General features: G+C 44.9%; 2 protein-coding genes across 2 annotated transcripts in view; one reads left to right on the top strand and one right to left on the bottom strand.

Annotated features, from left to right (window-relative positions):
- RNF207 (ring finger protein 207) overlaps nt 1-15,444 on the top strand; it is a 159,585-nt gene that overhangs the window by 61,906 nt on the left and 82,235 nt on the right. The window lies entirely within an intron of this gene.
- Nucleotides 9,109-15,444, bottom strand: part of LOC142256854 (intelectin-1-like) — a 70,895-nt gene continuing 64,559 nt past the window's right edge. Inside the window, exons 5-8 of the mRNA XM_075328789.1 lie at nt 13,506-13,664; nt 13,215-13,335; nt 11,485-11,588; nt 9,109-9,274 (exon numbers count right to left, since the gene is read on the bottom strand). Of these exons, the coding sequence (XP_075184904.1) occupies nt 9,122-9,274; nt 11,485-11,588; nt 13,215-13,335; nt 13,506-13,664 (537 nt within the window). The 3' untranslated portion in view covers nt 9,109-9,121. The remainder of the gene's footprint in view (nt 9,275-11,484; nt 11,589-13,214; nt 13,336-13,505; nt 13,665-15,444) is intronic.

Raw genomic sequence — 15,444 nt, 5'->3', positions numbered from 1 at the left:
CCACAAGTTCTTAATGGGATTAAGATCTGGGGAGTTTCCAGGCCATGGACCCAAAATCTCTATGTTTTGTTCCATGAGCCATTTCGTGATCACCTTTGGTTTATGGCATGGTGCTCCATCATGCTGGAAAAGGCATTGTTGGGCGCCAAACTGCTCTTGGACAGTTGGGAGAAGTTGCTCTTGGAGGACATTCTGGTACCATTCTTTATTTATGGCTGTGTTTTTAGGCAAGACTGTGAGTGAGCCGATTCCCTTGGCTGAGAAGCAACCCCACACATGAATCGTTTCAGGATACTTAACAGTTGGCATGAGACAAGACTGGTGGTAGCGCTCACCTCTTCTTCTCCTAATAAGCTGTTTTCCAGATGTCCCAAACAATCGAAAAGGGGATTGATCTGAGAAAATGACTTTACCCCAGTCATCAGCAGTCCACTCCCTGCACCTTTTGCAGAATATCAGTCGGTCCCTGATGTTTTTTCTGGAGAGAAGTGGCTTCTTTACTGCCCTCCTTGAAACCAGGCCTTGCTCAAGCAGTCTTTGCCTCACAGTGTGTGCAGAAGCACTCACACCAGCCTGCTGCCATTGTTGAGCTAGCTCGGCACTGCTGGTAGTCCCATCCCACAGCTGAAACAGTTTTAAGATACGGTCCTGGCGTTTGCTGGTCCTTCTTGGGCGCCCTGGAGCCTTTTTGGGAACAATGGAAGCTCTCTCCTTGAAGTTCTTGATGATGCAATAGATTGTTGACTGAGGTGCAATCTTTGTAGCTGCGATACTCTTCCCTGTTAGGCCATTTTTGTGCAGAGCAATGATGGCTGCACGTGTTTCTTTAGAGAGAACCATGGTTAACTGAAGAGAAACAATGATACCAAGCACCAGCCTCCTTTTAAAGTGTCCAGTGGTGTAATTCTTACTTAATCATGACTGATTGATCGCCAGCCCTGTCCTCATCAACACCCACACCTGTGTTAATGGAACAATCACTAAAACAATGTTAGCTGCTCCTTTTAAGGCAGGAATGCAATGATGTTAAAATGTGTTTTGGGGGTTGAAGTTCATTTTCTTAGCCAATATTGACTTTGCAAGTAATTGCTGTTAAGCTGATCACTCTTTATGACATTCTGGAGTATATGCAAATTGCCATTAGAAAAACTTAAGCAGTAGACTTTGTAAAAATTAATTTTTGTAGCATTCTCAAAACTTTTGGCCATGACTGTACTCTGAGGCTACCTCTATGGGTACAGACCTTATGCTAGCACTATGGGTGCCACTCTAAGGCTGGCATAAGCGGCATTGCTCTGAGGCTATCACTATGAGCACTATTCTCAGGTCAGCCCTATGGGCCCTGCTCTGAGGATATCATTATGAGCGATCTTCCCAGGCTAGCACTATGAGTACTGCTCTGAGGCTATCATTAGGAGCACTATTCACAGGCTAGCACTGTGGGTACTGCTCTGAAGCTATCATTATGAGAACTGCTGAGACTAGCACTTTGAGCACTGCTCTGGGGCTAGCACTGTGGGCTCTGCTCTGGGGCTAGCACTGTGGGCTCTGCTCTGGGGCTAGCACTGTGGGCTCTGCTCTGGGGCTAGCACTGTGGGCTCTGCTCTGGGGCTAGCACTGTGGGCTCTGCTCTGAGGCTAGCACTGTGGGCTCTGCTCTGAGGCTAGCACTGTGGGCTCTGCTCTGGGGCTAGCACTTTGGGCACTGCTTTGGGGCTAGCACTGTGGGCACTGCTCTGAGGCTAGCACTGTGGGCACTGCTCTGAGGCTAGCACTGTGGGCACTGCTCTGAGGCTAGCACTGTGGGCACTGCTCTGAGGCTAGCACTATGGGCACTGCTCTGAGGCTAGCACTGTGGGCACTGCTCTGAGGCTAGCACTGTGGGCACTGCTCTGAGGCTAGCACTGTGGGCACTGCTCTGAGGCTAGCACTGTGGGCACTGCTCTGAGGCTAGCACTGTGGGCACTGCTCTGAGGCTAGCACTGTGGGCACTACATTAGTCAGCAGTGACTTGAGAATCTGATCAGAATTGGTTTAGATTATGCGGCCAATATTGTCTTGTCAGGGATGGCGTTTACTTTGGGAAAAGACAGTCACAGCATGTTACGTGGGTTACATATGTGACGTCCCTGGACTATCAGGTCATCACAGGGTACTGCACAAGCTGCCTTTTAGTGCAGTATTCCACCTCTCTCTTGGTTCTGGGCCCCTATCTTAATGGTGTTGCCTCCAACAGCAAATCAAATCCTAGATACACACTGCACCACACCCACCAGGCACACCAGTGGACAGCTTGAGTGGAATAGAGTCACACACATGTGGAGTCAGGAAGGGGAGGTGAGGAATGTAGTGTAGAGAGAGAGTCAGAGAGAGGAGAGAGAGGAAATCGGGAGCCGTGGCTCCCGGAGAAGCTATCTAGGTTAGAAAAAACCAAGGAGAAAAATTGTATGAAAAATACCCTGAATATAAATAAATAAATTGCAAGTGCTTAATAACAGGGTACTTAGTGTATACATTTTTGCAAAAAGGTAAAAAGCTGTCTCACCTCGTCACGGTGTACCCATCTGAGACAGTCCCTAACCTACTGAAGTTAAAAACATTATCAATACCTGACTTGTGTCATGTCAGAACTCCAATATGGATGGTGGCAAGTGGTTAGCTGTGTCCCAGATAAAATACACAGCAAAGTGAGACGCAATCAGCTGTTCAGTCTCAGTACTAGGAGGGCTGCGCCCCCAACTTGCAACCAAGCAAGAAAACATACAAAAAACACAAAAACCTGAGCTGAAACAATGTTCAGTAAACATGCAACATTAAGCATGTGAATTGCAGCCTTAAGACTAGAAAAAACCAAGGAGAAAAATTGTATGAAAAATACCCTGAATATAAATAAATAAATTGCAAGTGCTTAATAACAGGGTACTTAGTGTATACATTTTTGCAAAAAGGTAAAAAGCTGTCTCACCTCGTCACGGTGTACCCATCTGAGACAGTCCCTAACCTACTGAAGTTAAAAACATTATCAATACCTGACTTGTGTCATGTCAGAACTCCAATATGGATGGTGGCAAGTGGTTAGCTGTGTCCCAGATAAAATACACAGCAAAGTGAGACGCAATCAGCTGTTCAGTCTCAGTACTAGGAGGGCTGCGCCCCCAACTTGCAACCAAGCAAGAAAACATACAAAAAACACAAAAACCTGAGCTGAAACAATGTTCAGTAAACATGCAACATTAAGCATGTGAATTGCAGCCTTAAGACTAGAAAAAACCAAGGAGAAAAATTGTATGAAAAATACCCTGAATATAAATAAATAAATTGCAAGTGCTTAATAACAGGGTACTTAGTGTATACATTTTTGCAAAAAGGTAAAAAGCTGTCTCACCTCGTCACGGTGTACCCATCTGAGACAGTCCCTAACCTACTGAAGTTAAAAACATTATCAATACCTGACTTGTGTCATGTCAGAACTCCAATATGGATGGTGGCAAGTGGTTAGCTGTGTCCCAGATAAAATACACAGCAAAGTGAGACGCAATCAGCTGTTCAGTCTCAGTACTAGGAGGGCTGCGCCCCCAACTTGCAACCAAGCAAGAAAACATACAAAAAACACAAAAACCTGAGCTGAAACAATGTTCAGTAAACATGCAACATTAAGCATGTGAATTGCAGCCTTAAGACTAGAAAAAACCAAGGAGAAAAATTGTATGAAAAATACCCTGAATATAAATAAATAAATTGCAAGTGCTTAATAACAGGGTACTTAGTGTATACATTTTTGCAAAAAGGTAAAAAGCTGTCTCACCTCGTCACGGTGTACCCATCTGAGACAGTCCCTAACCTACTGAAGTTAAAAACATTATCAATACCTGACTTGTGTCATGTCAGAACTCCAATATGGATGGTGGCAAGTGGTTAGCTGTGTCCCAGATAAAATACACAGCAAAGTGAGACGCAATCAGCTGTTCAGTCTCAGTACTAGGAGGGCTGCGCCCCCAACTTGCAACCAAGCAAGAAAACATACAAAAAACACAAAAACCTGAGCTGAAACAATGTTCAGTAAACATGCAACATTAAGCATGTGAATTGCAGCCTTAAGACTAGAAAAAACCAAGGAGAAAAATTGTATGAAAAATACCCTGAATATAAATAAATAAATTGCAAGTGCTTAATAACAGGGTACTTAGTGTATACATTTTTGCAAAAAGGTAAAAAGCTGTCTCACCTCGTCACGGTGTACCCATCTGAGACAGTCCCTAACCTACTGAAGTTAAAAACATTATCAATACCTGACTTGTGTCATGTCAGAACTCCAATATGGATGGTGGCAAGTGGTTAGCTGTGTCCCAGATAAAATACACAGCAAAGTGAGACGCAATCAGCTGTTCAGTCTCAGTACTAGGAGGGCTGCGCCCCCAACTTGCAACCAAGCAAGAAAACATACAAAAAACACAAAAACCTGAGCTGAAACAATGTTCAGTAAACATGCAACATTAAGCATGTGAATTGCAGCCTTAAGACTAGAAAAAACCAAGGAGAAAAATTGTATGAAAAATACCCTGAATATAAATAAATAAATTGCAAGTGCTTAATAACAGGGTACTTAGTGTATACATTTTTGCAAAAAGGTAAAAAGCTGTCTCACCTCGTCACGGTGTACCCATCTGAGACAGTCCCTAACCTACTGAAGTTAAAAACATTATCAATACCTGACTTGTGTCATGTCAGAACTCCAATATGGATGGTGGCAAGTGGTTAGCTGTGTCCCAGATAAAATACACAGCAAAGTGAGACGCAATCAGCTGTTCAGTCTCAGTACTAGGAGGGCTGCGCCCCCAACTTGCAACCAAGCAAGAAAACATACAAAAAACACAAAAACCTGAGCTGAAACAATGTTCAGTAAACATGCAACATTAAGCATGTGAATTGCAGCCTTAAGACTAGAAAAAACCAAGGAGAAAAATTGTATGAAAAATACCCTGAATATAAATAAATAAATTGCAAGTGCTTAATAACAGGGTACTTAGTGTATACATTTTTGCAAAAAGGTAAAAAGCTGTCTCACCTCGTCACGGTGTACCCATCTGAGACAGTCCCTAACCTACTGAAGTTAAAAACATTATCAATACCTGACTTGTGTCATGTCAGAACTCCAATATGGATGGTGGCAAGTGGTTAGCTGTGTCCCAGATAAAATACACAGCAAAGTGAGACGCAATCAGCTGTTCAGTCTCAGTACTAGGAGGGCTGCGCCCCCAACTTGCAACCAAGCAAGAAAACATACAAAAAACACAAAAACCTGAGCTGAAACAATGTTCAGTAAACATGCAACATTAAGCATGTGAATTGCAGCCTTAAGACTAGAAAAAACCAAGGAGAAAAATTGTATGAAAAATACCCTGAATATAAATAAATAAATTGCAAGTGCTTAATAACAGGGTACTTAGTGTATACATTTTTGCAAAAAGGTAAAAAGCTGTCTCACCTCGTCACGGTGTACCCATCTGAGACAGTCCCTAACCTACTGAAGTTAAAAACATTATCAATACCTGACTTGTGTCATGTCAGAACTCCAATATGGATGGTGGCAAGTGGTTAGCTGTGTCCCAGATAAAATACACAGCAAAGTGAGACGCAATCAGCTGTTCAGTCTCAGTACTAGGAGGGCTGCGCCCCCAACTTGCAACCAAGCAAGAAAACATACAAAAAACACAAAAACCTGAGCTGAAACAATGTTCAGTAAACATGCAACATTAAGCATGTGAATTGCAGCCTTAAGACTAGAAAAAACCAAGGAGAAAAATTGTATGAAAAATACCCTGAATATAAATAAATAAATTGCAAGTGCTTAATAACAGGGTACTTAGTGTATACATTTTTGCAAAAAGGTAAAAAGCTGTCTCACCTCGTCACGGTGTACCCATCTGAGACAGTCCCTAACCTACTGAAGTTAAAAACATTATCAATACCTGACTTGTGTCATGTCAGAACTCCAATATGGATGGTGGCAAGTGGTTAGCTGTGTCCCAGATAAAATACACAGCAAAGTGAGACGCAATCAGCTGTTCAGTCTCAGTACTAGGAGGGCTGCGCCCCCAACTTGCAACCAAGCAAGAAAACATACAAAAAACACAAAAACCTGAGCTGAAACAATGTTCAGTAAACAGTCATCAGCAGTCCACTCCCTGCACCTTTTGCAGAATATCAGTCGGTCCCTGATGTTTTTTCTGGAGAGAAGTGGCTTCTTTACTGCCCTCCTTGAAACCAGGCCTTGCTCAAGCAGTCTTTGCCTCACAGTGTGTGCAGAAGCACTCACACCAGCCTGCTGCCATTGCTGAGCTAGCTCGGCACTGCTGGTAGTCCCATCCCACAGCTGAAACAGTTTTAAGATACGGTCCTGGCGTTTGCTGGTCCTTCTTGGGCGCCCTGGAGCCTTTTTGGGAACAATGGAAGCTCTCTCCTTGAAGTTCTTGATGATGCAATAGATTGTTGACTGAGGTGCAATCTTTGTAGCTGCGATACTCTTCCCTGTTAGGCCATTTTTGTGCAGAGCAATGATGGCTGCACGTGTTTCTTTAGAGAGAACCATGGTTAACTGAAGAGAAACAATGATACCAAGCACCAGCCTCCTTTTAAAGTGTCCAGTGGTGTAATTCTTACTTAATCATGACTGATTGATCGCCAGCCCTGTCCTCATCAACACCCACACCTGTGTTAATGGAACAATCACTAAAACAATGTTAGCTGCTCCTTTTAAGGCAGGAATGCAATGATGTTAAAATGTGTTTTGGGGGTTGAAGTTCATTTTCTTAGCCAATATTGACTTTGCAAGTAATTGCTGTTAAGCTGATCACTCTTTATGACATTCTGGAGTATATGCAAATTGCCATTAGAAAAACTTAAGCAGTAGACTTTGTAAAAATTAATTTTTGTAGCATTCTCAAAACTTTTGGCCATGACTGTACTCTGAGGCTACCTCTATGGGTACAGACCTTATGCTAGCACTATGGGTGCCACTCTAAGGCTGGCATAAGCGGCATTGCTCTGAGGCTATCACTATGAGCACTATTCTCAGGTCAGCCCTATGGGCCCTGCTCTGAGGATATCATTATGAGCGATCTTCCCAGGCTAGCACTATGAGTACTGCTCTGAGGCTATCATTAGGAGCACTATTCACAGGCTAGCACTGTGGGTACTGCTCTGAAGCTATCATTATGAGAACTGCTGAGACTAGCACTTTGAGCACTGCTCTGGGGCTAGCACTGTGGGCTCTGCTCTGGGGCTAGCACTGTGGGCTCTGCTCTGGGGCTAGCACTGTGGGCTCTGCTCTGAGGCTAGCACTGTGGGCTCTGCTCTGAGGCTAGCACTGTGGGCTCTGCTCTGGGGCTAGCACTGTGGGCACTGCTTTGGGGCTAGCACTGTGGGCACTGCTCTGAGGCTAGCACTGTGGGCACTGCTCTGAGGCTAGCACTGTGGGCACTGCTCTGAGGCTAGCACTGTGGGCACTGCTCTGAGGCTAGCACTATGGGCACTGCTCTGAGGCTAGCACTGTGGGCACTGCTCTGAGGCTAGCACTGTGGGCACTGCTCTGAGGCTAGCACTGTGGGCACTGCTCTGAGGCTAGCACTGTGGGCACTGCTCTGAGGCTAGCACTGTGGGCACTGCTCTGAGGCTAGCACTGTGGGCACTACATTAGTCAGCAGTGACTTGAGAATCTGATCAGAATTGGTTTAGATTATGCGGCCAATATTGTCTTGTCAGGGATGGCGTTTACTTTGGGAAAAGACAGTCACAGCATGTTACGTGGGTTACATATGTGACGTCCCTGGACTATCAGGTCATCACAGGGTACTGCACAAGCTGCCTTTTAGTGCAGTATTCCACCTCTCTCTTGGTTCTGGGCCCCTATCTTAATGGTGTTGCCTCCAACAGCAAATCAAATCCTAGATACACACTGCACCACACCCACCAGGCACACCAGTGGACAGCTTGAGTGGAATAGAGTCACACACATGTGGAGTCAGGAAGGGGAGGTGAGGAATGTAGTGTAGAGAGAGAGTCAGAGAGAGGAGAGAGAGGAAATCGGGAGCCGTGGCTCCCGGAGAAGCTATCTAGGTTGCAGACGGTGGTCTGGGCCTAGAGGAGTCGGACCCCCGGTCGCAGGGGATTGTGGCAAGGTGCCCGGACCTGTCGAGGAGGACAGCCGGCAGCCTACCACTATCACCGGTCTGGGACCGAAGGCAAGACGGGGTACACGGACCCTAGGTCGAGGAGTAGCTTCAGGCAACTCAACAATTCACCTGAGGAGAACGGAGCCTTTATGATCTGTTCCCAACTGCTCCAGAATCGGGGCATTAGCGCAGCGAGGGGGATAGGACTTTCCAATCCAAAACGGTCCAAAAAATCCCAAGCGTGAGCCTTGTGAGCAACTCCCACACTTAGCCATAGTAGGGAGCGGGGCCTGGCAAATTCCATACTACTGGGACACCATGTTGAAGTTAAACTTAGTGCCAGGAGGCAGGTCACGGATCACCAGGCAACACTATAGGGGACAGGACCCGGACGAGCTCCCCTCAGCGGCAGTGGTACCCAGAGAATTGTCAGCGTCTGCTTATGAACTGAGTGAGTACAAGAGTGACCCTTGCATCCCACGGCACCTCATACCGAGTCCCGGGGCATTCCCCCCGACCTGTGGAGGGCTACGACACCTTGCTGCCCCACTTCATCACCCCAGGTACTCCCAACGGCAGCGGCGGTACTCCCAAATTACTGTACACCACGGGTGGCATCACGAACTATACATCAACTCCCCTGTAAATACCTCCCTTTCATTTGAGTTGCCGCACGACCCTGGGTCTGGAGACCCTCGAGCCACAGTGAACCCAGATCCGAGCAGCTCGGCTGCTTTCACGGGGGCAGCACACATATACCCAGCCCTCTTCTTAAACAGGATTTTGAGCTGTGTCCAGTCTCATCCTCTCACAAGGCTGCAATCTTCCCATCAGCTCTCATCTCCCACAATGATCAGGAGACATCTGCTGCTTTGTCTAATCTAAATCTTTATTCTGTACCATGTATCCATATAATCAGTACAGACCTAAAGAGAAGAGTACAGGCAGCTGTTAGCGGTAGAAGAGGAGAACAGCAGATTCTGTGATTTCCTTGCTGCAACTGGATCCACTCCCTGCTCCATATCCGTCCCAGTCGTAGGAAGGAAAATCTCCACACTGTTTGGGGCTTGCTTCTGGGAAGTACCCCCCTCCTCCAATGCAGTGCTGCAAATACAAGGATGAGTTATAAGTAATGCAATGACATACGGAGCACATTTACAATGCACACCTGCATATACAGAGCCACACTGTAAGGGGTACTTTGCACGCTGCGACATTGTTACTGCGATATCGTCGGGGTCAAATCGAAAGTGACGCACATTAGGCACCAGTAACAACGTCACAACGTGTAAAGCCTAGATGCGGCGATAAACGATCGCAAAAGCGTCGTAAATCTGTGTAGCGTCGGACATTTTCATAATGTCGCACCAATAGGAGATACGATGTTGTTCCTCGTTCCTGTGGCAGCACACATCGCTGTGTGTGAAGCCGCAGGAGCAAGGAACATCTCCTTACCTGCCTCCACCGCCAATGCGGAAGGAAGGAGGTGGGCGGGATGTTTACGACCCGCTCATCTCCGCCCCTCCGCTTCTATTGGCCGCCTGCCATGTGACGTCGCTGTGACGCCGCATGACCTGCCCCCTTAGGAAGGAGGCGGGTCGCCGGCCAGAGCGACGTCGCAGGGCAGGTAAGTGCGTGTGACGCTGCCGTAGCGATAATGTTCGCTACGGCAGCTATCACAAGATATCGCATGTGCGACGGGGGCGGGTGCTATCGCGCTCGGCATCGCAAGCATCGGCTAGCGATGTCGCAGCGTGCAAAGTACCCCTAAGCCTGAGCCTTGAAACATATACCCGTGTTTCCCCGAAAATAAGACAGGGTCTTATATTATTTTTTGCTTAGAAAGATGCTCTAGGGCTTATTTTCAGGGGATGTCTTATATTTTCCCATGAACAACAATCCACATTTATTCTTAAACAGAAAATCAATATTTATTCATATATAATCATGTCATCACATTCTGGAACATCAACATTTGCATTTTGTGTTACTCCTATTACTGGCTCAGATGGACATTTTCTTATCTGATCTGCTATTCTCATGGTGCAGATCCAGTCCTATAGTAGTCCATATTTACAAAGGGTTAAATTACCTGCTTAAATTTATTATTCTCTATGTACTGCTAAGTTTACCCCCAAAAGAAAGCAGATACCCCCTAAAAGAATAGCAGTTACCAGACCCCAAATAATTAGAGCTGGCAAGTGAATGGGCTCTCACATACAGATCTGTGTTGCTATCAGGTCCCCCTACATTCTACAGCGGATGGCTCCCCCTGGTGACTGGAAGCAGTATCACTCGCGCAGAGTTTGTAAGAGCTGCAGTGCAATGCAATGTAATGGTGAGGCACCTGACATCGACACAGATCTCCGTGTGAGAGCCCATTCACCATCAGTACTTGCCAACTTTAATTGTTTGGGGTCTGGTAAGTACGATTTCTTTCTTTTCTTTTTTTCTTTTTTTTGCGGGGGGAGTGGGGAGGTGTCTGCTTTCTTTTGGGCATATGTGCTTTTTTATGAAGAGTCCTGCTGTATTAACTTTTAGCAGCTTGGACACTTCCTTATGGAACCACATCTAGGGCTTATTTTTGGAGTAGGGCTTATATTTTAAGCATACTTCAAAGCACCCCCAAAATCCTTCTAGGGCTTATTTTCGGGGTAGGTCTTATTTTTGTGCGTGCAGCCACACATCTTTAGACTCAAATGTGTCTGTTTTTGCTTTCCATCATCACCACATAGTAGGGTCCTCGTAAAAGCCTTATCAACCCTACCGAAGACAATGGGACCAATTCATTAGTGCATTTATGCCTAGATTTCGATGTTTGTTTACCAATTTTTCATTAGCATCTTCTTTTATTTGCATCTTTTTTAAGTCTATTTTACATGTTCACCATTTTATTTTTTTGTTTGTCACCGTGGCCTTGGTTTGGGGATACCAAATGTTTTTGGCCAATTCATAAATTGTGACTTTTTAAACAGTCACATATTTTTCATGCAAATGTACTATATATGATAAATTTTATGCATGTCCCAAATTTTTGCACACATTTTGTTATTTTAATCTAACATGCAACTTAAGCTGCTGCAAAGATTAAAGATAATAAAAAATGAGCAATTTTGCTTTTGCACAAAATTTATGAACCATGAAAGTCAAAGAATACTACGAGACAAAACAAAAAGGAAGAAATGACTAAAAAAAATTGCAAATGGTGAATTGAGTCCTCTGTCTTCATCTTTATGGGAAAGTTTTTAAGTTCTTTCTTATTACAGACAACAATACAAACCATAGACCTTCATTTTATTGGGGAGAATACGTACGTGTTCTGGGTTACACCCGGTCACCTTCATTCCTGGACATAAAGCCAGTGCTGCCTTTTCATTGTTAAATACTCGAAACTGGATAAAACCCGGGACAAATTCAGCTGTTAGAAAGGAAAGATGATTAAGGAGAGCGCTCCGATGAGCATATCCCATATCTATACACATGAAAGGTTTGCAAGAGCAAAACATACGGGTACAATGGCACAAGCAGCATGAACTGGACAGCCCCCATTATGTTTAGGATACAAATAAATGGGGTGGATAGGCCTTTGCCAGATGACAGTGGCAGCAGCTTATTCCCAATGGGAAAAATAAAATTGGTTATGTTAAAATCTAACATAACAGATCCTTCTTTTTCCTAACATTTGCCATTATAAGCAAAGTCATAAGCCCAATGAGTCAAATATTTCGGAGTAACAGTAATCAGCTTCATTATCAAACTACATCTTCATCTTCACAGAAGTTGAAATTCTTAAATTTTCCCATTATTTCTTCATTTGCAGAACATTAAATTTTAGCGCACTCCCTGCTGGTTCAGTGTCTTCACAGAAGCTGTTCTCTTGTGCTCGAGTTTTGGAATATATTGTATACTAGCTGTAGCACCCAGCATTGCCCAGGATAGTAACTGTCTCTCTGTCGCTCTCCCAGTCTCTGTCTGTCTCTTTCTGTCTGTTTCTTTGCTTGTCTGTCTCTGTCTGTCTATCTGTCGGTCTCTGTCTGGCCCTTTCCCTGTCTGTCTCTGTATTTTTTTGTCTGTCTGTATGTATTTGTCTCTGTCTGTCTCTTTCTTGGTCTATCTCTGTCTGTCTATCTGTCTGTGTCTGTCTGTATGTCTGTCTCGCTCTCTCTGTCTGTCTCTGTGTGTCTGTCTGTCTCTATCTGTCTGTGTCTGTCTGTTTGTCTCTGTCTGTCGGTGTGTATGTCTATCTCTGTATGTCTGTCTGTCTCTTTCTTTGTCTGTCTCTTTCCTTGTCTGTCTCTTTCCTTGTCTGTCTCTTTCCCTCTCCGTCTCTTTCCCTCTCTGTCTCTTTCCCTCTCCGTCTCTTTCCCTCTCCGTCTCTTTCCCTGTCTGCCTCTTTCCCTGTCTGCCTCTTTCCCTGTCTGCCTCTTTCCCTGTCTGCCTCTTTCCCTGTCTGCCTCTTTCCTTGTCTGTCTCTTTCCTTGTCTGTCTCTTTCCTTGTCTGTCTCTTTCCTTGTCTGTCTCTTTCCCTGTCTGTCTCTTTCCCTGTCTGTCTCTTTCCCTGTCTGTCTCTTTCCCTGTCTGCCTCTTTCCCTGTCTGCCTCTTTCCCTGTCTGCCTCTTTCCCTGTCTGCCTCTTTCCCTGTCTGCCTCTTTCCTTGTCTGTCTCTTTCCTTGTCTGTCTCTTTCCTTGTCTGTCTCTTTCCTTGTCTGTCTCTTTCCCTGTCTGTCTCTTTCCCTGTCTGTCTCTTTCCCTGTCTGTCTCTTTCCCTGTCTGTCTCTTTCCCTGTCTGTCTCTTTCCCTGTCTGCCTCTTTCCCAGTCTGCCTCTTCCCAGTCTGCCTCTTTCCCAGTCCGCCTCTTTCCCAGTCTGCCTCTTTCCCAGTCTGCCTCTTTCCCAGTCTGTCTCTTTCCCAGTCTGCCTCTTTCCCTGTCTGTCTCTTTCCCTGTCTGTCTCTCGAGGTCAATTTCTGATGATAATTCCCCTATAACTCAAGAACAAGAAAAGTCAAGCAAAGTATTGCTTCATGTAAATTAATTTTTTCTTACATCTTCCAGATGGTGAGTAGTAGTTAGATGTGGTCACGGCACTTCCAAAGTCATATAGAACAGGAACATCGGGGCCGTTATTAGTTAGGCAGCTTCCAGCGTTGTACTTCACTGGGTATTTCTAATCAGAAGTATTAAGTATGAACACGATTATAAGCAGGAATGATTACAGAATACAGAAAAGGTCACCCATCGAGTATATGATAGTCTATACCACTTTATACAATCATGAGTGATAATCAGATTTGACTCCTACCATTAAAAATTGTCCTACAATGGTGTCCACATTACCTTGTACAACTGGAAGAGGTTTCCACCTTCTCCGGGAAGGAAGCCCGTCTCAGTGTGGTATCTCAGAAGAGCTGAATCTCTCCATCGGGACAATGGCGTGTCATTGGGGACGTGCCAAATAGCCAGGTCCTCGGCGCTTATGTCATGATATCCAGCATTCTTAATAAGATAACGTACAATGCATTTACTGAATTTTTTTAAACTAACATACAATAAGGTTAGAAACTGAAAGAGCAGCACCAAGAAAATGCATTTATGGGTTTTTTTTAACGAAGTCTTTGAAATATAAATCTCTTGACACCTTTATATCTTTTATCTGTTGCTGCATTCCTGAGGAATCATTGTTTTAAAGGGATTGTCCACTACTTTTACATTGATGGCATATACTTGGGATAGGTCATGGCCAAGGTCTGACATTCAACACTTCCGCCGATCAGCTGTTTTCGATTCCGGCGGCAGCAGCAGGTAGCTGGAACTGCTCAGTTTTGGAGCTGCTCTGTCTTTTGATAGTGGCCGCGGTCGGGTACTGCACAACCGCCTCCTATTGATGTAAATGGGAGGTGGATGTGCAGCACCCGGCCACCGTAGCTATCAGAAGACGGAGCAGCTCCAGAACTGAGAGTTTCCGGCCACCTGCTGCCGCCGCTGGGACCGTGAATAGCTGATGGTCGGGGATGCCAGGCGTCGGACCCCAGCCAATCAGACATTAATGACCTATCCTAAGGATAGACCATCAGTGTAAAAGTAGAGGACAACCCCTTTAATTTCCATGTAATTGATTTGTTAATTGCACTGGGAGTGACGGAGCACTTTGCAATGCTCTGCCTCCCACCCAGCACCAGCCTGTTTAGCTTTAATGATAGCTCAGTGCATCATGAGTCCTCCGCTCAGAGCGTCTAGGACGTAATCAGTGACTGTTTGCTGTAATTATGGAATCAGGGCATGCTGAGCTGTCAGTTTGGTGAGTGACAGCTCAGTCGCCCCAGTACCAGATTGGATGACGGAGCAGTCACTCACCAAAATGACAGCTCAGCACACCCTGGTTCCATAATTACAGCAAACAGTCACTCATAGAGTCCTATACGCACTTAGCGGAGGAATCGTGATACAATGTCTTTGGGACTTTAGATGCCAGTAAGGAAATTTGACATCTATCAATCAAGCTAACGATGCTGGTGCTGAGCGGGAAAACAGCCTTGGGAGACAGCAGTTCCTTAAAGGTATTTTCTGACAAACAAAGTACATTTTAATCAATAGATCTTGGAATAATAATGATTTCCACAATTGGATGTGTTTTAAAAACAATGTTCCTGTGCTGAGATAATCTTATATATGTGTGTCTGCTGGGTACTGTGTAATGGCCGTGTCTGACCATACAGGGACATGGTTTGATCATACCTCATCTCCTAGGCAGGGGATGTAAAAAAAGAGTATACAATGAGTACAGCATGGGATCACAGCTGATTCTTTCTGTGAGATAAAACCTGTTTAAAAACAGGCAGGGAAATGTTTTACCTCACAGAAAGCAGCAGCTGCGATCCCATGCTGTCCTGTCTGCATACTTTGTTTTACGTCCTCCCCCTGCACATGAGCTGTGGTATAATCAGATCATTTTCCAGCATGGTCAGACATGGCCATTACACCGCTGGCAGACACAGACAGGAAAGAGCCCCTATGCAAGAACAGTTTATGGGCCCTTTGCAATTCAATGTCTCATAATATTGCACAATTCCACATGCTGTGGAGAAGGTAAGGGGCACCTTTACCCCTTTTGCCCATATGTGCACCAATGATCAATGATATGTTTGCCCCTTCATTACACAGTACATACAGTTAGGTCCAGAAATATTTGGACAGTGACACAAGTTTTGTTATTTTAGCTGTTTACAAAAACATGTTCAGAAATACAATTATATATATAATATGGGCTGAAAGTGCA

The sequence above is a fragment of the Anomaloglossus baeobatrachus genome, chromosome 11 (assembly GCF_048569485.1).
Source record: "Anomaloglossus baeobatrachus isolate aAnoBae1 chromosome 11, aAnoBae1.hap1, whole genome shotgun sequence".
Lineage (NCBI taxonomy): Eukaryota > Metazoa > Chordata > Amphibia > Anura > Aromobatidae > Anomaloglossus > Anomaloglossus baeobatrachus.
The sequence above is the reverse complement of the archived record's forward strand: the minus strand, read 5'-3'. Positions and strand labels throughout refer to the sequence as shown.